The 15675-nt window shown below is 42.0% G+C and overlaps 1 protein-coding gene across 1 annotated transcript in view; it reads left to right on the forward strand.

Annotated features, from left to right (window-relative positions):
• Positions 1 to 15675, forward strand: part of LOC123745520 (uncharacterized) — an 88674-nt gene that overhangs the window by 27507 nt on the left and 45492 nt on the right. Inside the window, exons 4-8 of the mRNA XM_069321907.1 lie at positions 1474 to 1580; positions 6371 to 6506; positions 8660 to 8724; positions 10621 to 10753; positions 12732 to 12841. Of these exons, the coding sequence (XP_069178008.1) occupies positions 1474 to 1580; positions 6371 to 6506; positions 8660 to 8724; positions 10621 to 10753; positions 12732 to 12841 (551 nt within the window). The remainder of the gene's footprint in view (positions 1 to 1473; positions 1581 to 6370; positions 6507 to 8659; positions 8725 to 10620; positions 10754 to 12731; positions 12842 to 15675) is intronic.

Here is a 15675-nt window from a genome sequence, read left to right on the forward strand (position 1 = left end):
GTTAAATAGTTTCTTTATCGACCTTGTCAAATCCTCTGAAAATTTGTTGGTAATAATTTTTTCCGCTAAATTTTCTTTCTTCCAGTGACGTGAGGGTTTTTTTCGGCAGTCTTTCCTTGTAATTCATACCTCTCAGACCCAGGACTAGTCTGGTGGAATGAATGCCTCTGAAGTTTCTCTAATTTCGTCTATAGTTTGACTAGATATGGACTGCATGCTGAGGTTGCATTCTTCAGGATTGGTCTGACATATGTGGTATACAAGGTTTTGACTTTCTTATATAACTCTCTAAAGGCAGTTCTTATGCTGGCCAACCTAGCATAAGCCGCTGATAATGTCCTTTTGATGTGGGCTTCAAGGGACATGTTCTGTGTGATATCAACCCCCAGATCTTTGTCTCTGCCGGATGCTTGAAGAATTTCATATCCCAATTAATACCTTGTGTCTCGCCTACTGCTCCCACCGCATTTTTTTTATTACTTTACACGCTTGAAAATCGAGAAATATTCAGTATGCCCATATCTCTTTTTCTTGTTTGATCTGTTATTTTATTGTAGAGCTTGAACTAGTTCTAAAAAAGTTTGTGAAGTTGGATTTACTTTCGCTAAATCCGTGGTGCTACTTGATAGAAAATTTATTTGTCGTAAGGATTCTAAGAACCTGCTTGGTATCAGTCTCTGTAGACATGTTGCAGGGGATGCTTGTTAGTGATATTGGTCTATAATTGTTACTTTCTTGTATAATGGCACAACATTACTAATTTTCCAACAGTCTGGAAGTCCTCTATTGTCCAGAATGGAATTAACTGTAGCAAGTAGACCACACAGTGATTCAACTGTATCTTTTTAGTATCCAAAGTAATTTTGGGAAGGTGAGGTCTAGCATTCCACTTGTACATCACCCATACAAGGTACAAGTATTTCTTTACAATTTATTTGACTCTTTCGTTTCAAACTTCCACTTATTTCCACTTTCGTTTCAAACTTTTATCTATTTTTAGCCTCATTTTAGCGAGGCTGTCATTGGCCACCTTGTGTATTCTCAACAGTGTCTTGTATGCAGTGATCATGTCCTCTCTGTTCCTTCTCTCCTCTTGGTTTGTGAAACTAATTTCTCTTTACCTTATCCTGAAGCTTAATCCCTAATTCATGTTGTAATCCTTAGCATTTTTCCAGTTTAGTTTTGTGCTCCAGGAGGTTTGGAGTCGATGCTGATGGTGTATATTGGATTCACTCGGGCGGAATAAATTATCTTGAAAACAGTCCTTATTTAGATTCTTAAGTATTGTTCTAATGTTTGCCAGCTTCCCATAAGTACGTTATCGTTTTTGTAAGTGGCTCTGTTGCCTTAGGGAATCCGACTTGTCACTTCCCTCCAGCTCGATATCTCTCTGACAGTAACCCTTTGTTGTGTGTCCGGAGTGAGTGATTTACTGGTGCAGTGTGTCCTGACGGCTGTTTCTCCCCTGGCCAGCCTGCCCTATTCCACGGGACTGTGTCGACATCTACAATCTGGGGTTCAACACCACGGGTCCCTACACAGTCATCCCCAGCGGTGTTCTCTACCAACCTTCAATCACCGTGAGAATTTCCTGCTTCTAGTGCCACTAATGGCTTTGCTGATATTTATGACTCGTTTTATTATTTTACATTTTTTTACTTGACAGTTGAAAACTATAACTGTGCTGTTTCTGTATCAATGTTTTTTATGCTTCAAGTTTAATGGATACTATTTTGTGCTAATAACCATTCATTTGTGAGATATTTATGTTGTTGTACAAAATCTATGTCTTAGCTGCCAACCTGTTGCTAAAACCACTTCTGTAGTTTGGAGTAGTTAAGGCAGAACGAGCTCTTTGAACCTGTTGTGTTCGTGCAGAGGGAACGTGTACCTGGTCATCACAAGCCCCAGCTCTTGTTTGTTGTGGCATTACCGGAGCAGGGAGGTGTAGAGCAGGGAGGTGTAGAGCAGGGAGGTGTAGAGCAGGGAGGTGTAGAGCAGGGAGGTGTAGAGCAGGGAGGTTGTTAAAGATTGATATGTCTGCTATGGGGGTTCTAGTATTATATTGGTGTAGGGTCAGCAGTTTGCATCAAGATGTAACCAGAGTAATGGAGATCTTAAAGGCCCGGCCCCCAATAAAAATATAAAATTAATAATTATAGTGGCTTACTGAAATGTCAGCCTAGAGGTAGATCACAGATCTCCTACACAGGAAGAATGGACACTCCTTTAAAACTAACTTACTTATTTATTAATCCCTTAACAACCCCCCATATACATTCACACCAATAACAATAATTACTTTACCACACTATCTTACGTTAAAAGCCTTGGTCCACATAAGCAGGATACAAGGTTTTACAATGAGCACAAGCTAGGGTAAAGTCTACTAGGCAAGGGACAGTAGCAAGGACTCTACGTAGCTTACTGGTACTACTGGAGCCCACGTGGTTCCACTGGGACCCCCTTAGAGTAACTTAGCAATATAAACACTAGTGATCACCTACTTAATACACAATAATACTCTACACATAGAACACGCATATGCCAGAAAATGTGAACACAACACAGTATATTTATCTTGGTAAACTAGACACAGAAATAGGTAAGGGAGAGAAGCAAGAGGAAGGGGAGAAGGTTGTTTTCACCACGATGCCAGCCCAGAGAAGGAAGCCAGCCTCGAGGCTCAGCCTTCTCCAGCTCACTCACTGCCGGCAGACTACTCAGCTAATCGTACAGCAGCCCTATATCCAAGTTTACTCAGATCTACTTTACTAATACTTTCTAATCATTTGTAAACATAGTTGATGCCTATTTTATTAATTAATAATCAACCACCAGCTCAGTCTTTAAATGCTCTGTGAGAAACAAGAATCGTCTTACGTCTGGCAGGGAAGATACAAACAGACGCACGTCGCCTAGCGCATCACATTATATAAAGTAGTTTATTTAGCTCAATTTGACCTCTGGTTTCCAACTGAGGAACCCAGGGTCGTAACAGAGGTGTAGAGCAGGGAGATGTAGAGGAGGGAGGTGTAGAGTACATCTTTAGTGGACACTATAAAATACACACAGGCCAGCCACGTTTCTTACGTGTTAGAGAAGTAGAGTGGGAGGCATTGGCTCAGGTGGATCAAGTTTAGTTTTGTGGTAAACTGAGGCTTAGGGCTTGTTAGTAATGTCACCATGATAATAGTGACTCTCCAAGCAAGAACTGGAAACATTATGAGCTTGTGTATCTATTAGGAATAAACTAACTTTAATGTTAAGTAACTATTATATAATGAACAAGATGAGACAGGAGCCATCTGTGTGCTAGAGTCTTCAAGTGGTCCTTAAGATTTATGTAGCCTTGTATTTTGTCCCTGGACAATAATTATAAATTAGTGGCGAGTGATCCATCATCGATCTGTGAGTGGAGAGTTTCAGAGTGTTTAACACCCATTAGCGTTTGAGGCGTCGCGTGACTCTCCACATTTACCTCCAACATGGTTTACAATTAACAATATTATTATTTTCATTATACTATGTAGTCATTGACCTAAATACACTGCCCTAGATATACTTGCAGGGTCTTATGCCTCGCCTTTCCAGCTCTTGGTGAGTTAGTGTAATGATTTACTTCTTACAAGTTGCTGGAGTTGCTTCTGGAGCTGTTTACTAATTATGTTTCCTCATTAACTTTCCTTCTGGCTGGTCCAACGTGTTTATAACTCATACGATCAAAAGCTCTTCCTGACTTCTCCATAACTCACTTGTGTTTCCAGTCCAAGAGGTCTACTTCCGGTCTCTTCCTTCCACTTCCAGCCTCCTCGTTCTCCTTCCAAATTTCAATTCATCGTTCAGTTTGCAATTACCTCTTTCTCCTTTCATTTTCCAGTTCTCTCTTCCTACTTTCAGTTCCCCTAGTTCTGCTTACAGTTTCTAGTTCTCTTGTTCTATTTCCAGTTCCTCTCGTTTTACTTCCAATTTCCAGTTTTCAGATCCCTCTTGTTCTAATTCCAGTTTACGTTCTCTCTCGTTCTATTGTAAAGTCCTGTATTAAAATACAACATTTTGAATTACTGATTGGAGAACATGCACAAAGAGGAAAGCGAGAAGCAACCTGGAAATCTTCAATATTTAGACCGGCTTACGCTAATTTCTCAAAGTTAAATGGGAACTTATTGGTATTGGGCTAAATTTTAATTACCAATTATGACAATTAAGATAAGAGTGGACTAGAACTTCACCACCTTCCATCACCAAATAAATGCGAAAATTCTTCCCGAATTTCGACAGTCATCTTTAGATAGACACCAACTAAATGGGGTAAATGAAGGTGCCAAGGTCTCTGTCTGCCTGTCCGTCAAACTGTCTGTCTCTCCCTCTTATTCTCTTTTTCCGGATGCAATATTCAATATTGCAATATTCTTGTCATGCAAGCACACAACGTAACAACGTTATATTTTATTACTGTTACTTGGATCTAAAGTTATAAGAATGTTGTGGTCATTGCTATTAAATTATTATGATAATTCTGTTCTTAAGTAGACTGTATAATCATAGGGTTGCTTTATGGTCCCACACAATTAGTGTTAGTAATTTTGTTTATTTAGATTGAGTTTAACCAATCCAGTGGATATAGGAAATTCATTTATTGAAACTTAATTCAAGATTCTGAGTTTTGTTATTCTGATAAACCTAATAGGTTAATCAAACGCCCTGTACAAATAAATGTATTACATGGGAAAAATAATTAATTAGACATCGGCAACACTATCAAATCATGACCAAACTACACACTAGAAATTGAAGAGACGACGACGTTGCTCAGACCAGAATCTATTCAAATTTAGAGTAGCTTATATTAAACACCACTGGACGGATTAAGATCTATATATATAATTTTAATAGACATAGTAATAATTATATTACGTGAGAGAGCAGGCCTTAGCTGGCTAGGAGTCTGGGCGTGGTCTCATGACGGTTCCAATATGGCCGTTCCGGCCTACGTCTGCCCTTAGTGGGTGACTATTGTCTATTGTATCACTCCTGTCGGTAATAAGAATGGTTATACACTTAGGTGTATACAGTTATTTAACTCTTTTTTTACAAGTTAAGTTGGAATTCGGATGTGACTTACGTTATGTTGGGTTTATGCATTCCCATAGGCGCTCTCATCCAGCTCCTTTATACTGTACTTGATTACTCATAATTGGCCAAACAAAATGTACAATAATAGTATGAGATGTCACTTATCGTTCTGGATAGTGTGAGGCGGGAAATCGATCTATTGTGGTCTCGGTGAATGCTAGAACGGCACTTAAGAACGGATACTTCCACGTTTGACAGTTGATTCGTGACGCTCTCTTGGTCTTTTCGAGAGATTCGAGATACAGGCTATGAAAACTGAACGTTTACTTTTGACAAAACTCTATGGATAATTTAACTCCCATTACAGACTTCATAGGACTCGTTGGTTGTTGCAATAGAAGCTAATCCTACTTAAGGTGGTGTATAGGGATCGACACCCCCCTACTCCATGACTCTCCCCCATATAATTACAAATCAGAAAGGAACGCTGCGTGCAGACCACGTAACGTTCTCAACGCTCTTAACAATTCCTGTATAACACACTGGACGCAAGGGGTTTGGGGGGGAGGGCGGGGCATGACGGAACTAATTGAGCATTAACCAAGAATAACTTTACTTAATGTTATTTTCTCGTCCTGACATCACACGAACTTGATGTATCGTAGTCGTAACTGTCGTGATTCTGCTTCTGAATTAAAAATATAAGAACATAAGAACAAATTAAAATGTATGTCTTATATACCCATGCGAGGCAACTTCTATTTTTACCAAACTTAACTTATTCATATGTCTAACCGACGCTTGAATCAATTCACCAATCCCACGACTATTATGTTACCCGGTAGTTTGGTTCATAAATCAATACCCCCTATTCCAAAACCACTATTTACCCAGAAATTTTCTGAACCTAAACTTACCTAATTTGTATCAATTGCTTCGTGTTCTATGTTGTGTTGACATATATTAACACCTGTGTTATACTCTCACATCCATATGGATAATTCAGTTAAGTCATCCATTTAAGAATGTAGGTTAAAGCTGAAGCACAGTCGGCCGCTTTTTTGTTTGCCTTAAAAATAAAATGAGAACTAATAATATAATGAAAACTCATTAGACATTAACATAACTTGAATAACTTATTACTGTACAGTCATTTTTGTCTGCGTTACTGGGAGTATGTCATACAATGGCGGAATATTGTCAAGGACTGTGTCACTACAGACGTGGCATCACTCCCAAACACTGCGCTACAACACTGCTCTTACCACTTGTCGCCGTGTGAATGTTTGTGCAGGTGTGGTGTGAGCTGGACCCTTCAGGCGGCGTGTGGACCACTGCCCTCAAGATCTTATTATCGTCAAGTCTCACTTTCAATATCATGAACTATCAGGATGGAGATGGATACCCGGCAATCAACCATTACTTCATCGGTAAGTTACGTGCGTTATGTTCTCCTTTGTTGCGTGTTTTCAAGAAATGTTTATTTAATTGAACGTTGGTCAATAATCCATAGCTTAATTTTATTTATCTGAATGTCTGATTTTAAAGCAATATAGTTTTTGATAATATTACAACTATGAAACATTTATTATTATTTATGTTATATGTAATTTACTAGGAAGTTCTATTGCTGTACATTCATGTTGAAAACAATTGTAAATGTAAATACACGGTACATTACATTTATGACTAAATATATTCACTTCATTGGCATTGAAAGTCTGTATGATTTCATCACCAACGTTTGTACTGACACAACCCATTTTACCATCTTGTTAAAGAAAAATGCCTACATTAATGTACCACTGTCTTGATTTAAGATATTCACCATTCAATATTATTATATCTACTCTGCTATCGGATTAAATAAGATATAAGGTACTAAGCAGGCAGTTAGTACCATTTTACTTTCCCAAGGTTAAATGCTTAATGTATTAACATATGAATCCATTTGCTACTTCTCCGTCCAAGTAATTATCAGAAGGCACCAAGCCGGGAAGACTATCAGCACCATCTGTATCGCAGGATAGTCAAAGGGTCCTCAATAACACTCAGGATGTAAATACAAGAACAAAAACATAATACGAGTGTCAGCAAAGGCATCGGATTCTATCTAGAATCAAGTGATCCACCAGGACACTGGGAAAGCAAGCGTTTCGATCATCCTGAAAATAAGGACACTCCCCGAGGAGGTCCACTACTGTAAACAGATCACCGACAGTTCGCACAATAAAGAGCATGACGTTGTTTCATTAAATGCCCCAAGAGTTAAGTGCATTTAAAGGAGCGTTAAACAGTGACTGTTATGCCAGACCATCAAGCTTGCCAATGGATGTGGATTGCAGAATGAATATTTGTATAAATCCGGATAAGAAGTGGCCTCCTTAGTGGCGGTAGCCACAATTATTTCGACTGGCTTAAAAGATGAAAAACAACCAGTATTGAATTTCAAAAGCCACATGAAGCAAAAGGGTTAAAAGACCTCTGAGTCATGAGGGCACTGCGAGAGTAGGTGCCCTCTCACACACACATGTACTCTCACAGTGCCCTCTCTCTCACACACACTCACAGTGCCCTCTCACACACACACACACTCACAATGCCCTCTCACACACACACACTCACAGTGCCCTCTCACACACACACACTCACAGTGCCCTCTCACACACACACACTCACAGTGCCCTCTCACACACACACATTCACAGTGCCCTCTCACACACACTCACAGTGCCCTCTCACACACACACACTCACAGTGTCCACACACACACACATTCACAGTGCCCTCTCTCACACACACACTCACAGTGCCCTCTCACACACACACACTCACAGTGCCCTCTCACACACACACACTCACAGTGCCCTCACACACACACACTCACAGTGCCCTCTCACACACACACACTCACAGTGCCCTCTCACACACGCACACTCACAGTGCCCTCACACACACACGCACACTCACAGTGCCCTCACACACACACACACTCACAGTGCCCTCACACACATACACACTCACAGTGCCCTCACACACACACACACTCACAGTGCCCTCACACACACACACACTCACAGTGCCCTCACACACACACGTACTCTCACAGAAAATCTAATTTGCGAAAATCACGGAGAAAATCAGTCGAGAGATAAAAGGTGAATAATATTGAATTATGAGTTACATTAATATATATTAGTATTAATTTTCTCTATCAGTAAAGAAAGCGGATACACTCTATTAGCACACGTGAGATATTCCCTCCCCCTTATGTTTTAATATGTGACCTACTGAGTCGTTAACCTGGTATATATACCCACCTAACTCATTAATCATTTGTGATCAAGCTCACCTGATTCAACCATGGTTTACTAATACTTATTTGAACTCGTAATCATGTATAATAGTGCGCAACTGACTCGTTAATCATGTTTAGTAATACCCACCTTGCTCAACCATGGGTACTAATGCCTACCAGACTCCTTAAACATATAGTTCATATTCGGATGAATATGTTCAGATATAAACATATGTGTTAACTTGGGTGTTAATGGTTGTCTTTCCCGGGTGTGTCCATCAACAGGCATAAACCCCCTGGCAAATCTAACTCTCAACTTGGATGGAACACCGCGTCCCCACGTAGTCCAAGTGAGTTTACCACTAACTTACCTCCGTTTTCTTTTACAACATTCCAGCTACAAGTTTTCCAGCTTAGTTGACCATTCAATTTCGTTTTCTTTTTCAACATCCTTTGCTGCGCTTCGTTGCCCAGTTAAGTTTACCGCTCACTTATCTCTGTTTTAATTTTTCAACACCCGGTCCACACATGTTCCAGGATAACTTATCGTTCACTTAACCTAAACATCTTTGTTGTTGTTGTTAGTTGAGGGGCGACGACGATCGATGGATCGGATGCGTCTCATTAGCCCGACACAGGGACTAAACATCTTGATTCCAATTAAAGCATTGATTTCAATGATACAATCATTTGCACATGTGATATTCACTTATCCGTTTTCCTTTTCAAAACACCCGTCTGCACATACTGCAGGTTAGTTGACTACTCACTCACCTCCTTGAACACACGTCTTGTAGAATATTTTGACATAGGCAATAGTTGTATTGAAGTGTGCGTGGCATAATGACTTGGCATGCCCAGGAATCGTACTCGGGACGTACTAATGAGTTGTCTCTTACTGGTGTTATTCCACATTCTACTACGAACACCTAAAGACGTTGTTTTGCTTAAAAAAAAATTCTTCTATCAACCTAAAGTTTTTAAACATTCTTGAGGTTCTATTATAATTACTCCAACATATTTATTCCTCCATTCATACTTGTATGTCCTTTTCTTTGGACTTGTAGAGTTGTGGTTTGGTTCAAATCCCACAGTCAACTGTGACTGTCAAGTCTGGACACCATTCTTGTGTTGCAGACTCTAGTAATGATCATTCATATACTGCCATGAAGGGTTCCTTGTTGAGCTTGTTGACTTTTCTGATATTCGTGATGGCTTACCTGATAGTCCTGTATTGATATTTCCCAACTTACCATGTGTGTCCTGTGTTTATGAGCCTCTCGCGATAAGATTCAGTGTTTGCCTCTAAGATCTTTTTCCATTACTTTAGAAGCAATTTGCCTTTCAGTTCCCCACTCTGCTCTCCTCACGTTATACTACACACTAATCAATCACTATCTCATATACGGTATCTGTGCATGGGGTTCAACCACTGCATATTACCTCAAGCCCATCATCACTCAGCAGAAATCTGCTATTAGAACTATAACAAACTCTGTCTTCAGATAACACACAGCCCCCCTGTTTAAGTTCCTTAACATGCTCAACATACACTCATTCCACACATTCTCATGTCCTATCTACATGTACAAAACCCTTACTAATAAATGCTAATCTTGATCTGAAACTTTTCCTAGATAGGTGTAATAGAGCCCATGAGTACCACACCAGAAATAAATATATCTTTGATATCCCCAGAGTCAAACTAAACCTTTACAAACACTCCGTGCAAATAAGAGGGGCCAAGTATTTGGAATTCACTCCCTGATGATTTAAAAATTATCCAGCACATGCCTTGTTCAAAAGTAAAACCAAAAAGAACCTAATTTCATCCTCATAGTTTCCTACCTTGTGCTTCTAACATACACTGTATCTTGTACTACCCAATTCCCCAATATTAACACTTAATAATCACCTCTGTCAATTTATATTGTTGATATAAAACCTTGCTACAATGTACTTTTTCACCTTACCTAACATAATTGATTAAGGGCTTGCGTGTTAGAGGCATTGCAAGAATGTTAAAATATCACCCTAATGTAATCTCACCAACCCATTGCACCTTTTTGTAAATACAATATTATTATTATTATTATTATTATTATTTAGTTGGTTCGTTTATCTGTAACATCATATTGAATGTAAATGAATTAATAAGTTGATATTGTTTCCAAGTAGTACGGGCTATGATGAGCCCGTAGTGGACGATAAAATATCATTATAAATGTAATTAATTCCACCGACAGTTCAATGTGACGTCATACCCTACTGGGCAGTCGAATAACTTGATATCATTTTACGCCACATACGACAACGTCACTATTGGACCCGCCCCAAGCTACACTCTTCTGAGTGTAGGCAACGTCTACGGCAACGCTGGTGAGTGTATCCATCACTGCTGCAATATTATCACACAGCCAACACAGCCATAAACCACTGACCTTCAACACACACCCAAGAAATATACTGCAATTATTAACGGCTTTCAATTACTGAAAACACATTTTCAGTACTGCCACCGCCATACTTGCGTACTACCCAACGCTTCCACCACCACAACACCCAACACACACAAGCCACCACCACCACAACACCCAACACACACAAGCCACCACCACCACAACACCCAACACACACAAGCCACCACCACCACAACACCCAACACACACAAGCCACCACCACCACAACACCCAACACACACAAGCCACCACCACCACAACACCCAACACACACAAGCCACCACCACCACAACACCCAACACACACAAGCCACCACCACCACAACACCCAACACACACAAGCCACCACCACCACAACACCCAACACACACAAGTCACCACCACCACAACACCCAACACACACAAGCCACCACCACCACAACACCCAACACACACAAGTCACCACCACCACAACACCCAACACACACAAGCCACCACCACCACAACACCCAACACACACAAGTCACCACCACCACAACACCCAACACACACAAGCCACCACCACCACAACACCCAACACACACAAGCCACCACCACCACAACACCCAACACACACAAGCCACCACCACCACAACACCCAACACACACAAGCCACCACCACCACAACACCCAACACACACAAGCCACCACCACCACAACACCCAACACACACAAGCCACCACCACCACAACACCCAACACACACAAGCCACCACCACCACAACACCCAACACACACAAGCCACCACCACCACAACACCCAACACACACAAGCCACCACCACCACAACACCCAACACACACAAGTCACCACCACCACAACACCCAACACACACAAGCCACCACCACCACAACACCCAACACACACAAGTCACCACCACCACAACACCCAACACACACAAGCCACCACCACCACAACACCCAACACACACAAGTCACCACCACCACAACACCCAACACACACAAGCCACCACCACCACAACACCCAACACACACAAGCCACCACCACCACAACACCCAACACACACAAGCCACCACCACCACAACACCCAACACACACAAGTCACCACCACCACAACACCCAACACACACAAGCCACCACCACCACAACACCCAACACACACAAGCCACCACCACCACAACACCCAACACACACAAGCCACCACCACCACAACACCCAACACACACAAGCCACCACCACCACAACACCCAACACACACAAGCCACCACCACCACAACACCCAACACACACAAGCCACCACCACCACAACACCCAACACACACAAGCCACCACCACCACAACACCCAACACACACAAGCCACCACCACCACAACACCCAACACACACAAGCCACCACCACCACAACACCCAACACACACAAGTCACCACCACCACAACACCCAACACACACAAGCCACCACCACCACAACACCCAACACACACAAGCCACCACCACCACAACACCCAACACACACAAGCCACCACCACCACAACACCCAACACACACAAGCCACCACCACCACAACACCCAACACACACAAGCCACCACCACCACAACACCCAACACACACAAGCCACCACCACCACAACACCCAACACACACAAGCCACCACCACCACAACACCCAACACACACAAGTCACCACCACCACAACACCCAACACACACAAGTCACCACCACCACAACACCCAACACACACAAGCCACCACCACCACAACACCCAACACACACAAGTCACCACCACCACAACACCCAACACACACAAGTCACCACCACCACAACACCCAACACACACAAGCCACCACCACCACAACACCCAACACACACAAGCCAGCAGTGCACTTGACCTTACCTCCTGTAACACCTGTTCTGTTTGGTTCCAGGTGACGGGTTCGGCCTCAGCGTTGGGTACAACTTCGTGGGGGTCAGTGGCTTCTGGTGGTGGTGGCCGGCAGACGGCACGCAGCAGACCAAGTTTTGCAGCGGGAACGGGGTTAGTACAGACAGTGATAAACTTCAAACAATTGAGGAAGTAATTACAATGTTTGATTAAAGTTGTCGCAAGGTTGCAGGGAAGGTCATATTATCGAGTTAGGTAGTCAGGTGTGTGTATTCTGAACGTTGATATAATTATATGGAGATGTATCTATATGTGTGAGGAAATGTGTATTCACCTAGTTGTGCTTGCGGGGGTTGAGCTCTGTTCTTTCGGCCCGCCACTTAACTCTCAATCAATCATCTGTTACCAACTACTAATTCCCCCCCCCCCCCCCCACACACACACGCACCTAGCCAGGAAGTAGCCCGTAACAGCTGTCTAACTCCCAAAGTTGTTACGGGCTGTGGGATTTACTCTAGGTAACTACCTATTTACCTATTTTATTGCTAGATACAGCAGTAAACTAATAGGCTACCTATTTACTACTAGGTAACAGGGGCATCAGGGTGAAAAACTCTGCCCATTTTTGTTTCCGCGGGCGCCGGGAATCGAACCCCGGTCCACAGGACTACGTATCCAGCTTGCTGTCCACTCATCCACCAGCGCCCCAAATGTATGTGTAGGATGTAGTGTGTTTGTGCAGCCCATCCTCCTAAAATAATAGTACTTATAGTAACTATTTGGTCCAAAGAACCAGTTTTTATTATTATTATTGTCTACCACAGACGTGGCCACACATTTACAATGCTAACCACATATATACATTTTCTTCTGTCCTCCATGGACAGGGTGAGAGATCTGTTAAACAAGTTCACTTTACATAGTATCATTAATGATACTATGTAAGGGCTTTACTACTATACATAGGGCTTTAATACACAAGGGCTATACTATATACTATAAGGGCGATACTATACAAGGGCTTTAATCTCTCCCAAAGTCTCCTCTTGAGAGAAGAAAGGTACCCAGGGTCGTTAATGGGGACACCAAGGTATCTGTAAGACTCGCAGTTCTCAAGTGCTCACCCATCTATATGATAATTGGCTGGTGGAATACCACATGGAATGAGGGCACGAGTTTTCTGTACAGAGATAAGGAGGCCACATTCCTCAGCTCTAGTAGCAAAAGCATCGAGCAGAACTTGCATTCTAGGCTCGGTGGCAGCCTGTAAACATATATCATCAGCATAACAAATGCCAGTGTCTTCATTATTAGTTGGAGGATCTTTAATAAGTTTATTCATCAGAACGTTGAACAACAAGGGGCTGAGGACCCCTCCTTGTGGAGTTACCAGTTCAAAGTGTTTGCTCTCTGTGCTTTTAACACCATTAAACAAAACATATGCTGTTCGATTAGACAAATAGCCTTTTACCCATTTCAGTAATTTTCCTTGTATTTCCAGCTCGGCAAGCTGTTCTAGTATGATTTCTCTGTTTGCTGTATCAAAAGCTGCTGCTAGGTCGATGAAGACTGTTTGAGGGGAAGCTTCAATATGTGCGAAGTACTCAGCAAAACAGTGTTGTGTACTGAGCCCAGGCATAAATCCAAACAGTGGGGGTGACAGGTGCCCCTGTATACGATACATGAGTCGGTTAAGGAGATACATGAGTCGGTTAAGGACAATACGTTCAAGCACTTTACAAGCACACGATGTTAGAGATATGGGTCTATAATTATCCGAGTGGGGTTTGGGGATGGGAACAATGACACTCTTTGTCCAAGCATCAGGTAATACTCCTTCACTTAAACTCATTCTGTACAACACTAAAAGTGGATTACCTGGTACTTGTGTGAGAACCAGTATGTAGTGATAGACCGCCAGTAAACCACTGTTTGTACTTTAAATTTGTCTGGAAAAATATAGCTAAAAGTCAAATTTAAGTAATCCTAGGCCTAGCAAAGCACACATATATATTCCACCTGTCCTCTTACAAAGAACGTCGCATTTCGATTGTATGCATTACATAAGTCCAAAAATTGTCGTACTAGAAAATGATAGCGGATGGCAAAAATGACACACTGTCCCGTTTTCTGTTTTGGGTCCTTTGGTAGGTTAGCAGATGACACTAAATTGACCGTTTTCTTGACATTGGGAAACCTTAAGAGGACGGGCTGACATATTAGGCCTAAGATAGCATGTATTCGGCCTGGGACTGCTAGGAGAGGTCAGGTTACGTAAGCTCTTATGTTTATGTTGACATTAAAAAAGTTTCCTGTTTGCCCAACCTTAATAATAAATAAGTTAACTTTCTGCTTTTCTATCACTACATATTAGTACTTTCGACAAAATAGTTATTGTAAGTAATTATCAAAAGAAGGCGCCAAGCCGGGAGCCTATGTAGCACCATCAAATGTACCGGATATTCATAAGGCGCTAAATATCCATAAGGATGCCAATACGAGAACAAAAGCGCATAAGGCGAACGATATCAAAGGTATCTGAGTCACCAAGGATTCTATTGAGGGAAGCAAGACACACACACACACACACACACACACATCCTGGAAGTCCGGGTATTCAACAAGGATATGCACGACCGTAAGAGGGACAATGCAGTTTGAACAATAAGGAGCAGGGCGGCGCTCCATTACAACAATCTACAGTCAGAGTCAACTACAGCAACAAAGGAAGATCGACAGCGAGAAAGCATTAACGAAGAGCATAACAAATTGCATAAAGTTATGGCGTGAAGATACTAGTCTCTGGGGGCAACGACACATAGAGGTGTGGGTCAGGAAATACAGCGGTATAGACTACACCTTCGGCACACTTAGACCCATCTGTGAAGATGGAAATGGAGCGGGAGTGTAAAGAAAAGTGAACAACGAAAAGGTGTTTCAGAACTGTAGGAAACCTTCACCACAACACCAACATATGTTCCTGGAGA

This window comes from Procambarus clarkii, chromosome 10 (assembly GCF_040958095.1).
Source record: "Procambarus clarkii isolate CNS0578487 chromosome 10, FALCON_Pclarkii_2.0, whole genome shotgun sequence".
Classification (NCBI taxonomy): Eukaryota; Metazoa; Arthropoda; class Malacostraca; order Decapoda; family Cambaridae; genus Procambarus; species Procambarus clarkii.